Below are 19,680 nucleotides of genomic sequence, written 5' to 3' on the forward strand. Positions count from 1 at the left end.
TGTGCAGAGGGAAGACAGATGCTGATGGTAGCTCTCTTGCTACCTTGAAAAGTCTTGTGTAACTGGAGACTTAGGAGGTTCTACAAACAAGTCCACATGCAGGTCTCTGTCCTCCTACACTCTCGGTTTCTTTGATCAGAATTAGATTCTGGGTGGGCTATAGGAGTGATGAAGTCATGTGACACCTTCATTGAAATAAATAAATAAATAAATAATGCTTCTTTCAGAAAACAGCTGTAAAAAACTTCATCAGCAAACTGTCTTCCCACTTGGATTCTGCTGGATTTAACTAATTTGTTGCATTTAAGCAAAACCCCATTGACTCCATCACAAGCTTTGCTCCTGAGTACTGAGAGCAAAACAGTTGAGTCAGTGACAAGCCATCAAGCCTATAAATTTCCCTGTTTTCTGTTAAGGAAATGGTTGTTTACAGCAGTACAAACATTAACTGCTTCATTATTTCCATCCATGAAAGTATTATTAGGGACATAGGGACCAAAAGAGCCGTTATCAGGAACAGAAAGAACTTTGATCAGCAGTCAAGTAATAAGCCAGTTACATCTATGCCTCATATGTGTACCCCACAGCAGACTTCAAAATGTTCTCCCAGTTTATAATTGTGCATTTTACTAATGTGTCTCTAACAGTTTTCCACTGAGAATCGAGGGGAGCAAAGAGAAAATAAATTAATATGTTGGGCAAATAGTTCCAAGGGTCCTGAATTAACGTTAATAATGTAGAAGAAAAGCAGGGAGACCAGAGATATACCTCAGTGGTAATTTGTGCCTGTCATCACCATAGACATTAACAAAGATTTTAAAGCAACGGGCTAACTTCCAGGTCTGATCTCGGTGAAGTGTAGGGTGTTGCGCTTCTTAGGGGCATACCCTTTGTTTATATGGGGGGCTAAACTGGAAAGGAACTATTGCTCTGTACAGTACATTATAAACAAATATATGGCAAGTAATTAAACACAGGATAATACATAGCAAGTTAGACAAGGCTTGAGGGCTCTGATAAAGTAATTGAAATGGAAAGTGATACTTGAATGGTTTGTATGCATTGTTAGAACCTACAAATTAAATTACAGCCTTGGTAATGATATATCTGTGCACTATTTATGATGCTGTGCCCGGTGTATTTTAAAATTAAAAGAAGATTCATTCCTCATATGAAAAACTTTTCATATGCATCAGACATACTTGGAGGCTATTGCATATAGTGCCAGATGTATGGAGAACTAGTTATAGTGTGCCTGATGTTCTGGGATATACTTTATCATGCTAGAGTCCAATTACTGAAAATGTGCATCCTACCAGCTTGCAATTCACTGCAGAGTAACAGAAGTGAAATATAGCGGTCTTTTTTATCCTGCATATTAGCATAATAATGTGATTTCTCACTGCAGGTTTGTTCCCCTGTAAGGAAGAACGTGGATGGCAGAATGTACTCTGCACTTGCTGGAAAGCATGTGTGACACAAAAGTGTATTAGGATAATTTGCTTGTAGTTTTATTTTTGATATTTTTGAGTTGGTCAGCAGACCTAAGCAGATTTTTAACTAGGTCATACTTCCATTCATTAAAAGGGGATACTTGACTGGTTAGTAAAACCTGCCAAATATAAACCAGATGCTTCATCGGTAAATACTGCTTTACTCCTATACTGCAAGAAACAAGCCTTGACTGATTAAATTTGAAATGAAAATAAATTGGTTTGAGATTGTTTCTGTGCCATGATGTTACTTTTTATAGTTCTAGTGCAAATATTTAATAAAAATAATATCTTAAAATATTTTCACAGTGAAACTGGAAATGCTACAATTAAGACAAATACTTTTACGCACTTGAAAAGACTGCTTACATTATGTTATGCTACATAGAAATTTTGTGGAGTTCTGGTCAAGACCAATAATGGTGTACAAATTTATAATGGGAAAACACAACAGCTGTCTGCAAATCTGGACGATTCCTTCTGCTCTTGGGGAGTGTGTAGTAAGGGGTGGAACACCTGGATTTTTAGTTTTGGCTACCAGATCTGCTCTGATCTTTGTCATGTTACGCAAATGCTTTGTGTCAGCTTACCCTTTTGTAACAGCAATGAGTGATGCCTCCCTCTCTCACGGATGAGAGGCTGAGAGGAGGGAGTACTGTGAGATAGAAATGTTACTCCAGTTAGGTCCCCTTATAAATGGTTCTTTATATTGATATTAGCTCAAGGTCATGCACTTAAATTGTATTTTGATTCTTCTAAATGCCAGTCATGATGATACAGGCAATATTTTACGTGCATAAAAGCAAAAATAAATGCACACAAAAAATCAGGATAACTGCAGTGCTGCAAAGTGCTTGTGTCATGACGTTGCCCTATGATGTTTAAGTGCCATCTCTTTCGCACTGCAAATAACATATTTTTAGGGGTACATTTTCAATGTTATTGGGTCTTTCAGAGTGAGGGGATGGAAGGGAGGGAAGCAAGCTTTCTATCTATTTTTTTTTGGACATTTGCCATCTCTATTTTGCCTTTAAAAAAAAAAAAAAAAGTAATCCTAATGGCTAGCGTGGTGTGCTGCAGAGATAACCGTGGGATTGATTTATGGGGGCCCCAAAGTTCAGGTTAGCCAAGCGGCTCAGGTGCCTGGTTAATGAGTAGACAGCCTGCTCCTGTGTCTAGGTGCTTCTCCTGGCAGGAGGGGCTCGCGCTTCTTTCTGCCAGGTGTCCCCACAAAGCGGAGCATTCAAAAAGCTGCCAAGGTTAATAATGACTGTATTTTTTTTTTTCCCCTAGAATTGTATGTACTGGGTTTGCTAAATAATTGGAGATCTTCTCCTGTTGGGAAATTAATATGGGTGCGTTTTATATAGTTACCTTTAACATGCACTCTCTTACCTAAATGGAGTTTACTCGTAGTTTTATTTATGGCTTTCCCCTTTGTGAGTCTCCCTTGTACTTCATTCCATGATGTTAGCCTCTTTCTATGCATCTTATAGGCGCGCATTAAAAAATGGTTGAGCGATTGAATCACATAGTGTTGCACAGTTTGTGACTGGGTGACATGCCAAGGAGGTTATTTAGTGACTAATTTCGAAGGGGAGGAGAAATTGCAGGCTTGTCATGTGGAAAAGTACTTCAGTCTATTGAGGCAGCATTACTTAGATGACTGGGTAAAGCAAGATGGCCTGCCCCTGTTGTGAGCAGAGAGAACAAGGAACATTTTTACTGTTTAAAAACCTTTTCCCAGAAGGCACGGATTTATAAAATGCTGTACTGTAGACTGAGGATGTAGACTCAAGGCTGAAAACAAAAAATGCTTTATTAGAAGAAGTGGAAACAAATGTTCATCTTACTGCTGTAGCCATACAGGTGATTTCCTTAAGTAACAGTAAGTGGTTTTAATTATTTCAGAGCAAAAATCTTATCAAAGATTATGTTATTTTTCTGTAGGTAACAATTTTGACCGCGTGTAATAAGACTGCTACTATTTTTAATTGTTGAAACAAATAACCAGAGTAGCATCAGGACAGCTGAAAAATTATGCCTGAAAGAGCAGACTGTGTAGGATTTGGTCTGAGACTCCTCTCTGCTTGTTTGCAAGATCCACCTTCAGCATGCACATTGACTTAGAGGCAAGGTGAAGCAATCAAATATTATTTTTGATATCACCATTAAATTTGTTTTGTGGTTAGCTTAGAATTTTACAGATCTGTTTTATATTCAGTAAAAAGTGAAACAGGTATTCTTTGTTTTCCCCATGGGATCTTTAGGATATGGTATGAATTAAGTTTATATGTAGTCAGGGATATAAAAGGACATACCGAGACATGTAAAGTACCTTAAGGTAAAACATTTGGATAGCTGCAGGGACTGGGTTCATACACAAGTGTGCATTAAAGATCTAGGTATAAAGTAAGGGACAATAATGTTAAGAATGTGTTTGATGCTCTGTCATGTGGAAAGGGAAATAATGCTGTGGCTGAGCTCTGCTTGATTCAAGCTAGTGTATGTGTTCCTACAATATTGTACCCTAAAAATTCTTAGGGGTATTCGTGCCATACCCCTTGTGTACACCTGCACAACAGGTAGGAAGACATGGGGATGGGATGCCACGGTGATATCAAATAGTATGGTGATGACGCCTGACTGAGGTTCACTCAGGGCAGCATGTCTCCTTTCTGGATAATCGTGTTTATGTGCTCTAACTGCCACCTCTCAGGATAGTGAACATCATCATCTGGTTCTCCTGTTGTGTTCATGTCACCCTCTGGCCAGGCGATCCTGGCAAAATAAGCCTACAAACATAGAAACTGTAAGAGTGGCTCACCCTAAGAAACGTCTTATTTTGGCTGATTGCAGCATTGTTGATCAGGGAAAGAAAAACACACAGATTTAATAACATAGATGGAAGAAGGAAAACCCAGCAATTCTCTTGCCTTATCCATATATGTCCCATTAACTGTTTTGTTCTGGTGCAATCACTAGAATCAGAGAATTGCAGTTTCATGAATATTCTGAGTTTTAAGCGGATAAATACGGAGATTTTACAGCTTGACATATACCAAAACTATGCAAAAGATGCCCCAGCTCTGTGGATCTGGAAAGCCAAAGCTCTAGAGCACTCCAGGGTTGTCTGATAAGAAACCATATTGGTGTTTGACTGAAATCTGCTGGGTGTTTTTTTTTTCCAAGTGACGTTTGCTTTACTGATGTTTTTACCAAATGTTTCAGCTCTTTTGAATTAGCATTGTCTGTTGAAAGTATTTTTCATTGGAAAGTTCCTGACCAGAAAAAGCTAAAAGTGATGCTAATGTGTTTGCAGTTTGTAAGTATGCCGTTGGGCAGCTGGAGGAACCCGCAGCTGCAGCCAGCCTGTTTTTTTTCTGTAATGTCCCAACAGAATAAGGAAATGTATAGGAATTAAAAGACATACAAAGAAAAGGTAAGAGCAAACAAGTGTGACAAAGTGATGTCTGATAGCATGAGAAGGATTTGGCTTTAGAAAGACAGTTATGGTACATATACTTTAAAAATGTCATTTTCGGACTGTTTATCAATTCTATAATTTTCAAGTGCACTATTTCTTCTTGTAAATATTATTTTAGAAGTATCAAAACTGTATCTGACAGTTTTTTGCAAAAGCTGATTTGTGCTTTCAGCTGTGGAAACCCAACCTTAGTGAAAGACCAGCCATGACAGATGTGGTATCACATCGTGCAACTACTGATCAAACTGAGGGGTTTGGACAGCTAGAGCTGTAAGGCTGTCAGTTTATTTTTATGAGAGAAGAAAAAATGAGTGGATTGTATTGTTGTTGGGTTTTGGGTTCTTTAAGTAAGTCTTTCTTTTCCTAGAAACAAAGTGAAGGATTGTCTCAATTTTAGAATACTTTCTTCTTGTGATCAGTTTCTGTAAAAGATCTCTTCACCTCGAATTTATCAGTAATGTAGATGCATTTGTCAGTTTTATATCAGTATTTAGTGTTTCTGTAGCTTTTTCATCAAAGATTCTCCAAGCTCTTGATAAAATTCTTTTCAGATGTCCTCAGTTTACTGGTGGGTGAGCCAGTTTAGGAACACAGGTGCAGTTTCCTCGGGGAACTACAGGGTGCCAATAGGAGAGTAAGAAAAGCAATAGCTTTGCATGCCTGAGGTGTCTGCTGGCAACTCCAGGGTGTCTCCAGGACAGTGCAAAGATGAGCACCTCTTAAGGAACATGCTCCATCTAGGTATTTTGGCAGGCTGAAACCCTTGGGGCAAAGCCAGTTGCTGTGCTCTCTGTTGACGTAGACAAGGCCTGGGAGAGCAATGGGAAGGTCTGCCAGGTCAAAAACCCTCACCTACTTTTCCCTTTGCATGTGTTTTGCTGTGAGATGTTAACAGATAGTGGCATGAGTCAGGGTATACCTCTGGTATCCATGCCTGGTGAGGTGGAGTGTTGGTGTGGCACCAATGAATCAGTGGTAAGGCATAACACTAGTTGGCATTGCCCTGGTGTGTGTGGGCACAGCTCCATGTGCTGCTCTGGTGCACACCACGGGTACAAATGATGCACTGAAGCCAGCCCAAGAGGCAGAAGTGAGGACGGTTTCTTCATTGTGGGAGGCCCACCTTGGGACAGACCGCAAGAGTGACCTATGAGGCAGGACAGCCATAAGAAATTTAGAATAAAGATCAGCACAGTGTTGTATTAGTCCTGACGGAGGACAAGACAGATGGGATTGTACTGCAGAAAACACCAGCTGTCGAGCCACTGAATGGCAGCTTGCCCTTTGCTGTCCATAAGGCTTATGATACTGTGACTCTGCCCTTCTTTCAGGGTAGCTGAGCTGTTTGAGGATCCAGGAGCTGCAGCAGGCTTTGTATTCTGCTGTATGCAGAGATACTGGTCTGCTCAGCCTTTATGTAAGCCGTTTGGGTGGATGGATAGCTGGTTTGCTACCTTTCTGCATATAATCACACAGCGAGTTACTGAGTATGCAAACTGGTTTGAAATAAGGAACATAACTGATTTTGTATGATGTTCGCTCTTCAGTATATGTCCAGTGCCTCTGTAGTTCTCCTTCAAAAAATACCCAGATCTGTATCTTACAGACTGAAGTGTTGTTAGACTGACCGAAACCTTCCTCAGGAGACACTTATATGTGGTGTGATCTTTTTTTACTGCATCAAGTAAAAGATTCTCAGTGATGCCTATCCCCTCTAGTGCTTTATACAGAAATTGTTGTACTAGCCATTTGCCATACTTTAACCCCAAGGATTGACAAACAAATTTCTATTTCAAGGGTGTAAAGGCTACAGGGAGCAAGAACAAGGAAGACTTATGTGCTAAACAAAACCACACCCTCAGGCAAACATATTACATAGCTGCAGTTGAAAAGCACATGATCTTATGCTTATATTAAAAGATCTTCCTTTTACCCTGAAAGCAATTGGCTGTGACTTCACCTAGTATTTACAGGCTCAGATAAACCCAGTATCCTCTTTCTCTGTCCCTGAGTCATGCAACGTAAGTCCAAGAACATATGGCTCCAGACAGTTTATGCATTAGAGTACATTTTCATTGAGCAATGCTGGGGTTTTGCTCAATGGTGTGAGGTGGAGGGCAGGAAGAAGAAAAGCAGTGCAGAAAGTGGGGTATATATGGGAGAGAGCAGTGTGTCTTGAATGTCACACAGAAGATGTATAGGGGGAAGCATGAAGAGACACTATCATTTGAATTTTTGAAGTTTCCATTGGCAAAGAATCTGGAGATTTTGGAGAAGAAAAAATAATAATAATAAAAATAAATATTCACCAGGCAACGGGAGATGCTGTAATGTGGCCAGTGAGGCTGCCTGGCTCCTGGCCCTGTCTGGCTCCTGTGCCCCAGCCCTCCTGCCCTGGGTACCCTGGGCTCTGTGGCTCCAGCTGCTCTCCCCTTCTGCGCACTCCACCCAGGGGCTGAGTCACAGCCTAAAATAGAAAGCGAACCTTCCAGGAAGGGGTTGTGCACTCAAGCTTCGTGCCCTCCCAGCCCAGTGGGGTCTTGATTCAGGCTGTGTGTTCCATGTGCTATTTTAAAGCAAAGCAAAGCAAAGCAAAAGTAGATAGCATTGTAAATGCCAGTACTCAAGAAAAAGGCGTTTGAATAACGGCTCAGCCCTGTATTTGAACTCCTTGTTTCCCTCTTCAAGTATGGGAATATGCTAAGGTGGAAAATAGAAATTTTTCTTTGACAGATTTCTTTGACTTACGAGGAATGAATGTGCGTATATAGGAATTTGAAGTCCAGAAGTTAAGGAAAATAAAACCTGTTACTTTCAAGGCTTCCCATGGAAATTTTCTCCTCTCTACAAGGTAACATCGGAATTTTCCTTTCACTGCAACCCAGTGTATCCGAGTGCCTGTGCTTTGTGTGCCAGATACTGTTGAATCTGTGGTAGGTTTAGCTGAAGTACCTAAACAAGGCGTGGTATAGCTTGTATGGTGGGGACCAAGGAGGTGTTTCATCCCCCCGTGCTCTTCTCTCATCGCAAAACATCTAGTGCTGCCTATCCCTGGAGGCATGATCCCAAAGCAGCTCAGATTCAGTAGGAGTCTTTTTGTTCTGTTGGCTCAGGTCCAGAGTCTGAATGCACAATCCAGCTTGGTATGCTGCAGCGTTTCTTCAAGCCAGATGGAGAACTGTGTTGAATGCCCACTGATAATTTTATTAATACCGTTTAGTTATATATTATTGTAAATTTCAGTAGTTCTCTGTGCAAATGAAACAAATTATCCCATGTTCCCCTTTGGCCGGATAACTTTTGTCGGCTCGTTTATGACGCATCCCTGCGCACTCCTTTGTTCTGTTTGCACTTATTTATTATTGCTGCTGCCACAGTCAGGTTATCTCCTTTCTTCTTTTTGATATTTGATACTGCAGACTTTTGATCTCTGGCCCTGGGGAACGTCATTTGTAATTCCCAAGTGCAGAGCCTGCTGTGATGAGAACAGCTATTGTTTATATACCGCTAGTGCAATTCCCTTGCCAGTGGAAAAACCTGTGGTGGGGCAGGAATAGAATATAACTTCTTGCTTCATCAGGCATGGATCACTGTTACTGCAGCGAATCCAGTCATATTGTCAAAGCAAGAAGTGAGAGGGGAAAAAATGGCGAAGATTTCAGATCAATGGCATCCACTACACATGAGCGTGTACTGTGTAACTTCAGGAACGTGTAGTTGGGCTTGGTGACACTTGGTTTTCTACAGTCCCTTGGAAATGATGGAGAGGGAAGCTGAAATTGCAAGCACAAATTCTAGAAGCTGTAATTTTGTTTAATGCACTTGGTGGAAGCCAACTTTACTTCTTCATTTCCCTGTTTTTCCACTTTATCCGAATGGCACCAGAGCAGGCACATGATGCTTGCTAGAGGGAGAATTTCTCCTGTGTCCATCATTGACAATGTTCAGTCACCTGGAGAGGTCATTGCTGGGCAGTGTGATGTTGCAGTTTCAGAAGCACATGTATTCACTGCAGGTTTTGGCTATGGCCTTAGTTAGCAAAGCACTAATATACTGTTAAGGAACTTTTCCCTTTCATTTCCTTGCTTATTCATTCCTTACTGCTGGCAGTTGCTGCTGATGATTAGAAAACTGTAATAAAATATTTTCTGAGTATGTTCCCTACAAATCTTCCAAAGCTCAGTTATCTTTGGTTGTGGTGCAGGAACCTTTGGCACATGTTTTATGTGGGCTGACCGTTTTCATGCAAATCATGTGTCTTACTCTCAGTAAGTGTTGGTGCCTGTTGTTCTCCTATGCTTTGTGTATCCTCTGCATAATAAAGACCACATCAAGGTATTAGCAATAGGCCAAATCCTGCACTGAAGCAAATGGACAATTAGTTGTAATATTTATTTTCTCATGTCTAAGGAGTTCAGGTTTATTTGTGGTGCCAGAGCACCAGCATTTTCTTCATAGTGTGGAATCAGTGAACTCTGGTGTGTGTGTCTGATCAATAAGCTGTTACAGCATGTACCAGCTACATGTTCCTACAAATGTGGTAGTAAAAGCCCTGATATCAGCTTGGGAAAAACAGATAATGGTAATATAGTATTCGCATGAGCAAACTCATTTTTAAGACTCTCATATTCCTTTAACATGCAGCCCATTTTATTGCTGTCTATAGGTGCTGTTTTCTTTAGGCACTGAGGTCACAAGAGGTTTTATTTATGCAGATGACAAATGATTTGGTGTTGCAGGTAGTTTTCTTTTTTATTCTGTAGATGCGGAGGTCGCCACAACCCACATCATCTTTTCTTCATCCAGTAATTTTACATCCTGTACGTTTTTCCTTTTGTTTCCAGATGCAGAGGGAAATTGCTTATACGGGCCGAGACGGCCCGAGCGCTTCCCGCCCCGGATCTGCCACACACCCTTCACATGCGATGCCCAGCTCGCCACCCTCCACCCCGGTGCCCCACTCCATGCCTCCCTCTCCGTCCAGGATCCCCTACGGAGGGGGACGGCCCATGGGTGTGCCAGGCAATGCCACTATCCCCAGGGACCGGCTCTCCAGCGTGCCAGCATCGCGCTCCATATCGCCCAGCCCAAGCGCCATTCTGGAGAGGCGGGACGTGAAGCCAGATGAGGACATGAGTAACAAAAACCTTGCCCTGATCCGAAATGAAGGTCTGTACGGGGACCCCTACTTGTTTCACGAGGGGAGGATGAGTGTGGCCGCACCCCACACCGGACACCCCCTCGATGTCCCCGATCACATTGTAGCCTACCATCGCAGTGCCATGAGGTCATCAAGCACTTACTGTAACCCCTCTATGCCGCCTGAAATGCTGGAGCAGTCCTTGTACAGACAAAAGCCACGAAAGTACCCGGAGAGCCATTTGCCCACGCTCAGCTCTAAAACGCCTCCCGCGTCCCCCCACCGGGTGGCTGACATGCGCATGATCGATATCCATCCGCACCATAGCGCCCACGTTCCCCCCCACGCCATCCAGCCTGACAGGTCTTCCCCCAGCCGCCAGTCCTTCAAAAAGGAGCCGGGACCGCCTGTGTTTGTGGATGCCAAAGTGCGGAGCGCCCTCGGCCTCCCGGGCATGGCTGAGGTGGTGCCGTCTCCCGTCGACAAACAGGCTTTCAGCTATGGGTCTCCTGCGATGCCCAAGGACAAGGAGACAAGGTAAGGCAGAGATGGAGCTTAATTTATGCAAATGAGAAATGTTCCTAATATGCGCATCTTGTGTCGTCGTACACCCGGGGGACGATGTGATGTGTAGGAGGCTGCTGCGCTGGGCTACAGTGTTTATTAGCTGTCTGTCAAGGTAGTTAGTAATTTAGAGGAGATGCGACACCGCCCGTTATTAATCTGAAAGTATTGTCAGCCCATGATGAATCCCTAGTTATTTTCATTTGTGTAAATTTCAGTCATTGGAAAAAATATAATAAAATAAAATGATTAACTAGGATTTTTCTTTCCAGACAACCAGATCATGTTACAAGAACAAATGATGTTCTGTTCCCGCTAATAAGGGAATATATTTCACCCCCGTTAAGAATGACACTCTGATATTACAATTTTGGTTCTTTATGGAGTGGAGTTTTTCTCATCTAGTGTTAGGAAATGGGAAGAATTTATCATTACTGTCTTATCTCCTGTAAAACATGAATTTGCATAAAAATAGGACAGTTGTTTATAATAATGTTCCTCGAGGGGAAACTGCTGAGAAGAGCAAGTCTGTCCCAGGGAAGAAATTGAAACAAGAATGTTGTTCCCAATGATTTTTACCTAGCATCACAAATAGTTGGTGACCTGACTGTTGTTAACTTTTCTGCGCTGAGAATGATGACAATGATCTCTCCTGTCTTTTAAGGACTAGATTCACACAAAGGTCTGTGAAGGCTTCTCCTGCTACAGACCCTGCACTAGGAAAGAAAAATCGTTACCCTGCCAGTCCGTTATTGTGTATGTGTATGAGTTGCTCTAATCTCTAGCGTATTGATTGTGCTGTTAACTTTTATAGAGCTCTTTAGGGAAGTGAAGATGAATAGCTGGAAAATGCTGAGCTCACAAAGGCCAAAGGTAACTACTGACTGCCTTAAACCACTGGGGAGGTACAGAGCTTCATGTGGCCCTCAAACATCCCTTCCATCTCAGCAACTTGATCAACAGTTATTTGCCTCTGACCACACTAGGCAGAAAGAATAACGGGTTGTGAGGTCCCTTGCTGGGGAGAAAATGGAGGATGGGAGAAAATCAGCCATCTTCAAAAAATTATATGATGATATCAAGTTGGAAATTACATTGACACAAGGGGCTATTACAGTCTAGGGTCAGTGAAACCTGATTTGTATCTATTATTTCCAAGAAAAAGATGCATGTACCTGAAATCTCATTTCAAGCATCCAATATTACAAATAGGAAATAATTTGCACTACATTTTCCACTTCTAATTCAAGAGATCAGATCAAAAATTGTACAAGTTTTGTGTCAGGGGACTGATAATGGGGGAGGACACCAACAACTTCCCAGTCTATGCTACTTTCTGTCTTCTCTGGGCATCTCATCTGTTCGCTCTGGTACACAGGCTGTGTATTTGTGAATATACATGTAGTTCTGCAGCTCCTTAAAGGGAGCTTTGCACCAGAAGTTTTAGTTCCAGTCCCAAGATATATTTACAGTGATGAAAATAACATTTGCATAATTACACTTCCAAATAAATACATTACCTTAAAAATTCAGAGTGGTTTTCATTGGCCACATGACATTTAAAAAAATCATTCTGAAAACTGCTCTTAGGTTGTGGTTTTTTTTTTAACCTTGAGAAACTGTGACTTTTAAAAAAATAATTCCAAATACCAAAAGCAATTAATGCAAATTGGTGTGTTTTCTAACCACTGCAATATCAAGAAGTGTTTTTCAGTTTTACAGATAAGAAGTGCTGTACCTTGTTTCAGCTTTGTAATACTTTAATAAACTTTGAAAGCAACCTCTATTGAGATTGTACTAAACTAAATAAGGCACGCTGTGTGTGTCAAGGCTGAGGTGCTCTTTTCATGCTTCAGCAGGGGCTGAGTTGTTACACCTCTGTTATGAAGACCTGAATGGTGAGGTATATAACGGCAGAAAAGCATCCTGTACCTTGTTGTGTAATATTTACAGTTTCCACACATCAGCTGTACAGCTAGTCTTGCTTCTGTGAGTAAGAATATTTTGGGATTGGAGAGATGGAGCTGAATTCATCCTCTGAAACTGTAAAAATGAGATGCTGCTCTGTCATGCACATTACCCACTTGCTGGCAGCTCTGCAAAGAGCCTAAAACCCAGGCTATAGAAAGTCAGTGGTATTGTGGTTAGTCAGCATGTGTGCAGTGTCAGTGGGGTAGCAGTAAAAAGGCAAGTTTGCTTATCTGCTAGCCTTGGTAATACTGAGAAGGGAGGTCTTATGCACTTGTGCACCTAGACAAGAGAGCCTCACCATTCTCACTCATTTAGCACTGCAGATAACTAAGAGGGGGCTGAGGCCTCTATGAGCATCAAACCCATCATCTCAGCACTGTTTTTCCTTCAGTCACTAGTGGAGTGTGCTGAGAAGAAAGGAAATACCTCTTGTACCATCTCTTTTGAGAAATGAACTTGAAGTAGTGCTGCCACAACCTCAGGGACAATGCACAGCTTTAGTATAAAGTGAAGGAAAAATTAAAATGGGCCTTTCTGGACAATGCCAGAAGTTAACTAAATCTCTCTTCCTCCATTAATTCTTCAATTTTTCCAGTCAGTGGCTGAAGTGGGATATATATTTACTTCATCAGAATATCTTGAGTACTTATAGCAGATCAGAGCTCTCACTGAGCACATCTTGGTCTTGTTGAAGAAAATGAGCCTGTTACCTTTAGGGTGTTAAATACAGCAGATTTGGGTCTACCAAAGATGAAAAAGATGAAAACTGGTATCTCCTATCTCTTCTTCTTGGAGTTTCCCATTAATTTTGCATTGCAGACATCAGTCTTGTTAAGCCTGTTATTTAAGTCAGAGTTGAGGGGGATTTAATTGCTTCATGTAATTCTTTCTTTTATCTGTTTTACCTCGGGTATTTTCAAGGTAGCTAATTCCGCTGTATAAAGAACTGAATAAATTCTCACAGTAGTTCATTTACCAGAGGCATTCTATATAAAGCACTTTTAAAACAGTCAAAAGAAACAAGTTCATGGAGATTTCAAAAATTAAAATGTTGTAACAGGTTGTAGCAGTTCATCTTTGAGGAGTCATCGTCCCTTAAATATGAGGTTTACAGGAAGAATGCGTAACTTCTTGCAACTGAGCATAAGCTGTTTAAACCATGACTCACCATCAATTTTGGAAGGCCTGTTTCTGTAGCTTATGGTAGACAGTTCTGAAAGTTACATGGTTCGCTGAACAAAAAATGTGATCACATACACCACTTATGGCTTGCAGTTAGAGATTGAAGGGTAACAGCCATGTTTAGGTTATTGGATATTGTTTCTATCATAAAACCACATATTGCTTGATACTTTAAAGTACGGATGGACACAGCTATGCGTTAGGAAAAAAAAAAAAAAAACAGTCATACTCTGTAAAGCCATGGACAGTGAGGGACAAGAAAGATGAACTTTGCAGACGCACCCTCTCAGACAGTGCTGTGTACTGCCTCTCCCAAAGGCAGGCAGTGGTGTGATTGCTCTGTAGGACTGCAAGTAACCATAGAAATGTGTGCTTGCTGCACCCATTACAGACTATGGCCTGTTGTTTGCAATCTGGAAGCTCCCAGAAAATATCTTGGCAGTTGGAAGCAGTATCACTTTCCAGAGAGACAGAAATGCATCCTCCTTTGTGATGAAACTGGAATAACTGGGCAAAAATGATGGGTGACCAACACAAATGGAGGCAAGGTAAACTGCTGCTTGGCTTCCTTCTGTTGGAGGAATTATTTGTAGGAAAAATGAGATGTGGGCTTTTGGATAAGAATGGAATCATAGAATATCTGAACTGGAAGGGACTAGAATATCTGAACTGGAAGGAACCCACAAGGATCATCGAGTCCAGCTCCCAGGTACCCAGAGGACCACCCGAAAAGTTTGAAAGCACTGTCCAAATGCTTCTTGAACTCCAGAAGGCTCGGTGCCGTGACCACTTCCCTGGGGAGCCTGTCCCAGTGCCCGACCACCCTCTGGGTGCAGAACCTTTCCCTCACACCCAGCCTGACCCTCCCCTGTCCCAGCTCCATGCCGTCCCCTCGGGTCCTGTCGCTGTCCCCAGAGAGCAGAGCTCAGCGCCTGCCCCTCCGCTCCCCTCGTGAGGGAGCTGCAGGCCGCCATGAGGCCTCCCCTCAGCCTGCTCTGCTCTGGGCTGAACAATCCAAATGACTTCAGCCTCTCCCCAGACGTCTGTCAGTTATCAGATAGTATCAAAGCTGATAGCACTTCATAGTCTACATTTCCACATCAGCTTCAAGCTGCAGAAAGATTGAATTTAACCATATTCATAGAAGATTGAAATATTCAGCTGTGCATAATTTTTCCCTTGGGAAGAGAGCAGAATACAGAAGAGTTCTGCTGTTCTCTGCTTCACACCCTTCCAGGAGATCAGCTCTGCTATTTTGGGGGGGAATTTGGGATGAAGTCTGACTGTGCCACTTTCACTTTGTGCTAGAGAAGCCATGGGGAAAAACAACCTACTCCTGTTCCTTTTCTTTTTCAGTGAGATAAAAAAAAAAATCCAATTAAATGTTTCTCTCATAGGGTGATGTAAAAAGAAATGTATTTTTTCCCTGTCTCTGACCTTCTTTTTATTACTACACATACTTCACTTACTGTTTAGCTATAAAATATGAAGTCACTGTAAATCCTTCTCCAGGACAGTGTGCTAATTAGTTTGTGGTGTCAGACTTGGTATGTGAGTATGTCTGTTATGGATGATCACTGCACTGCCTAGGGTAGGATAAGAACATGAACGAACGGTTACACGGCCCAGTTCTAGTTTGTGTCTATACAAAGCATCTTCTCAGTGATGTGAATAATAAGGATGTTCCCAGGAAAAGGAAGAAATATGAAAATTATGCTTAAATAGCATCATAGTATATACCAATTTAGCAATACACTCTACCCAGCTTGGGATTACTTTCAGTTAGCTGCAGGGAATGACATAAAGCCTTAGTGAAGCTGCAGTGAAGAAACCTGGTGATGAAACCTGATGTCTCAGTGCAGAGCCAGAGAGGCAAGGGCTTGTTTTGCTTCTGCTGAATGTGGGGAGTGAGATCCTGAGGCAGGGCCCAAGTGCTTGGGTGTACCTGGGGCTGTGAAACAGGCTGCCAGGAAGAAGAGGGCAGGCAAGGAGCTCATGCCTGCTTTGCTGGCAGAGGTTTGTGTGTGACACAAGCTGAAGCCAAGTCTGTCCAAGAGGCTTGCTAGAGCTGGGAGTTGCTTCTGACCTTGTCTCCTCCTTTCCTCCTTCACCACACCAAGTCTGGATCCCCCAGCATTCACTGGAAAACAATGTGAAACAATGCCCTTTGGTGCCCAGGCCGATAAAAAGCATATTCTTTCCTAAGTGCTGTAGAAGTGACCCTCCCTGCTCTTCCTGGGTGGTGGAGAGATGTGGATTTATCTAGGAAATTAATCTGGGAACAGAGCTGGGCTTCATCCTCTGTGTGCTCCCAGCCGACAAAGAGGCACCAGCAAAGACGGTTTTTCTGCCTGCCCCTCTAGCCTGGTGCTCCACATACCAGCCTGCCCTGTCCACAGGGACACTGGCCTGCCCCATCCATGGGGACAACAGCCTGCCCCACAGCACAGGGACCCCAGCCTGCCCCATCCACAGGGATCTTGGCCTGCCCCATCCATGGGGACAACAGTCTGCCCCACAGCACAGGGACCCCAGCCTGCCCCATCCACAGGGACCTTGGCCTGCCATGTCCATGGGGACACCAGCCGGCCTGGTGCAGGAAGGGATGGTAGTGGCAGGCTGTTCTCCCCACCTTCCCTCTCCTAGAACATAGTGAGAGATAGAGAATATAAAGTTGAGGAACAAAAATATCTGACTGTCACCACAGTGCCAGCATCCCTCAACAGAGGCTGAGGTAAAAGCTGGTTCTCTTCCTCTGAAGCACCTGGCTCTGCTGGGCCACAGCAGTGTCAGAAGCCAGAATGGCTCCATCCCTTCACAGGGGAGCTGGGGTGGCTGTGGAGCCGTCATTGCTGGGCCACGTAGCAGGCAGCGGGATGCCACCAGCTCTCCAGCCACGTCAGCCCAGCATGGCTATGCTGCTGGGCCAGCCACGTCCCTCCCTGCCCCTGCCTCCTGCCGCCCTCAGTCAGACTGCCAGGTCTCTGAAAATCGGCTTGTTTTATTTAATGCCTGAAAGGCGCCTCCTTTCAGACACCTGTTTTTGAAATGTTTGGTGCTAATGGCTGTAATGAGTCTGGGTATTACAGTGAAACGATTAGGGGAAAAATCCTGCCTTGTGTTTAACGGACCGACTCCAGAGCATGTGTAGATTCTTCACATTCTTAATGCTTTTACCATATGAAAAGTAATGTGCTCTGTGCAATTGATTCCAGTGTTTCATTCGTTTTTCATCATCTCCTATCTCTGGAACATCCCTCTCCCTCTTAACAACATATTTTCCTAGATTTCATGGCAAAGGACAAGATCGGCTTTGTGTTGCCATAATCTCATTTGAAGCAGAAAATTGTTTCCAGATTATCGAATGTGGGATGGAAAAAACATCATATTTATGAATTGGTAAAGCAGATAGACTTCCAATTGAGTTTAGTTCCAGGAAGGGTTTGTGATGATTTTCTGGGGGAAAAAAATGTTTTCGTTATTAAGTGTCAAAAATGTTGCATTGAAGTTTGTTAGAATATATTTATCCCAGGGTTTTTGTACTTGTTTTTGTTCCAAAGGTTACTGTAGCCTGAACCGGTTTCTTATTTTAAAACTTGTAACAGTGGAAATTCTGTAACATATTTCTTGGTTTGAAGTGAATTAGGTCAGATTCACTAGTCTTCTCACCACCGCTCAAAATACCTTTCAACATGAAGACAGAAAAGTAAGGAGCGCACGCTGTATTCAATCGCAGTAAGAACGCGTCTGCTAGCTGGGGACTGACTGAACATCCTCTTGTTCCCTCCTTGTGTCTGTTAGCATCTCATTAATTGCTTTGCTGTCCTGTTTTCTCAACGTCTGGTGTCTTGGAGTCTCTCCCAGCTATGGTATCTGCGTGCTATCCCAGAAAAACCTCTATTTCATTCATGGAGAGTGAATGAAATAATTAGCCTGGATAACCTGTCCGGCTAATGAGCTGAGCTGGTTACTCGCTTTGTATCATTTCAGCTTGCCTTTAACTTGTATCAATACCTACGTTTGAGTTTATATGGCCTTATTAATTGGCAGTATTGCTTTGGCCACCAAGCTGCAAACAAATGGTGGTGGGGGTGGCCAGAGCTCAGCTGCTCCCAGGACACCACAGTGGTGACGGGTGGCCCCTGTGGCAGGCCAAATCTGGAGCTGAATGTGCCACCTCTGACCATGTGGCCTTTGTCTGTCCCATCTTCATTCATGAGCCATTGCTGCCGGTCTTCTTGCTTTCTGAGAAGTTTCGTTCCCAACCTCTTCCAAAATCACAGCCCGCTGTTAGTGTTTGCTTTGTGTGTTTCCCCAGTCACTTAACTGCTGGCATAGAAGGACACATTTTCAGAAGGTCCTGGCTGAGGTCCCACGCTGACATGTGTCTGCGTTGTGGTGTGTTGCTGATATACTGGCATGTGAAAGTAGGTACCTGTGTGAGCAAAAGGCTGCTGTGGAGCCTACTGCCAAGGAAGTCACCAGGTACCTGACCAGTATGCGCATTCGTGTAAATGATGGGCAAAGACGAACACACAAGCATTAGTCCTTCTATCCAAAAAATGTCATTGTTGTTGCTTAGTGGCCTTTGGTACCTCATGGAAAACACTGAATGTACCTATTACTGTTCTTCTTCCTCTATTTTATTCTGCTTGTTAGGAATTTCTCAGGATGTGTATGCACAAACAAATCTGTTTCAATATCATTGTGCTGCACTGTCTGTGCTCGGTGTTTTGTGCCTGGTCTGTCACACTGCTGTCCTTTCCAGAGCAGACAGTTGCGATGTCAGGTGCAGGGGATTTGGTCTGGGAAATCGTCAGCTTGGGCAGATTAAATGCTTCACAGACAAAAATACTGCTTTGGGGGAAACTGAAAATAGTAACAAGAAGAAGTCTAAAGTTTTTAATCCTGAAACCTTGTACACAGGCAAAACATTTGGCCCAGTGAAGGTAAGAGAGAGAGAGAAAGAAAAAAAATAATAATAATGCTGAAAAAAAATTATTTTAATTAGTTCCAAGAAGCATTAACTGATTGTTTTAGATGCCTTTTTTGTGCAGTCACTAGAATTTTATTATCCGGGTTGCTGTTCTGTTTTTTAACTATGCAGATGTCTTTTTTATTGTCTGTTGCCATGCAAAAGCTGTCCAACCCAAGATACGGTAAGCTGCTGTAACAAGGTATATGCAAACTGATACCAATGAGCCTTTGCACAACTCTGTAGTGTCTTTCCAGTCCTGTGGTAATCATTCACCTAGAAAAACAAGTCTGAAAGCAAATATATCTGGCTTTAACAAACGGTTCTCTTGTCTTACAGAGAGAGGATACAAGCCATGGAGAAACAGATTGCCAGTTTAACTGGTCTTGTTCAGTCTGCGCTTTTTAAAGGGCCAAATACAAGTAATAGCAAAGATGCTTCTAGGTAAAAAAAGAATTCATTAAATCTGTTTCTCTCTAATGATTTTAGTAATCAATCAACAAAAATAGTATTTTAATGTATTAGTAAAAAAAAAAACAAAACCTGAATCATCAATCATTTTAAAGTATCTATATCATCCCCGTGTGAGAATGCTAGGCAGAGAGGAAGAATATGCCAAAGAATAAATGGAGATTAACTGCATTACTCTTCTTTGTGTTAACAAAAGAATTAATGTAGCTACATCTCTGTGCTTTCTGCTGCTTATACCCCATTCCTTGCTTAACTTCTATTAAAAATTGATTTTTTAAAAAAGTAATTCACAAGCTACTGGTGATTTAGATTAAAAGTATATATGCTAAACAAGGCCATTAAATTTACTGATGATAAACTTCACCACAGTTTTATTGTTAGTAAGTTAAATTTATGA

At 42.4% G+C, this 19,680-nt stretch overlaps 1 protein-coding gene across 12 annotated transcripts in view; it reads left to right on the top strand.

The window, feature by feature from the left end:
• KIAA1217 overlaps nt 1-19,680 on the top strand; it is a 240,377-nt gene that overhangs the window by 176,577 nt on the left and 44,120 nt on the right. For 11 of the 12 annotated variants that reach the window (XM_083823616.1, XM_083823623.1, XM_083823621.1 and 8 more), the window contains 2 exons: nt 9,825-10,657; nt 19,152-19,256. In XM_083823616.1, coding sequence (XP_083679742.1) covers nt 9,825-10,657; nt 19,152-19,256 — 938 coding nt within the window. The remainder of the gene's footprint in view (nt 1-9,824; nt 10,658-19,151; nt 19,257-19,680) is intronic. The other variant, XM_083823625.1, reaches the window with a different exon arrangement.

Source organism: Anser anser (assembly GCF_964211835.1).
Source record: "Anser anser genome assembly, chromosome: 2".
NCBI classification, from domain to species: Eukaryota; Metazoa; Chordata; class Aves; order Anseriformes; family Anatidae; genus Anser; species Anser anser.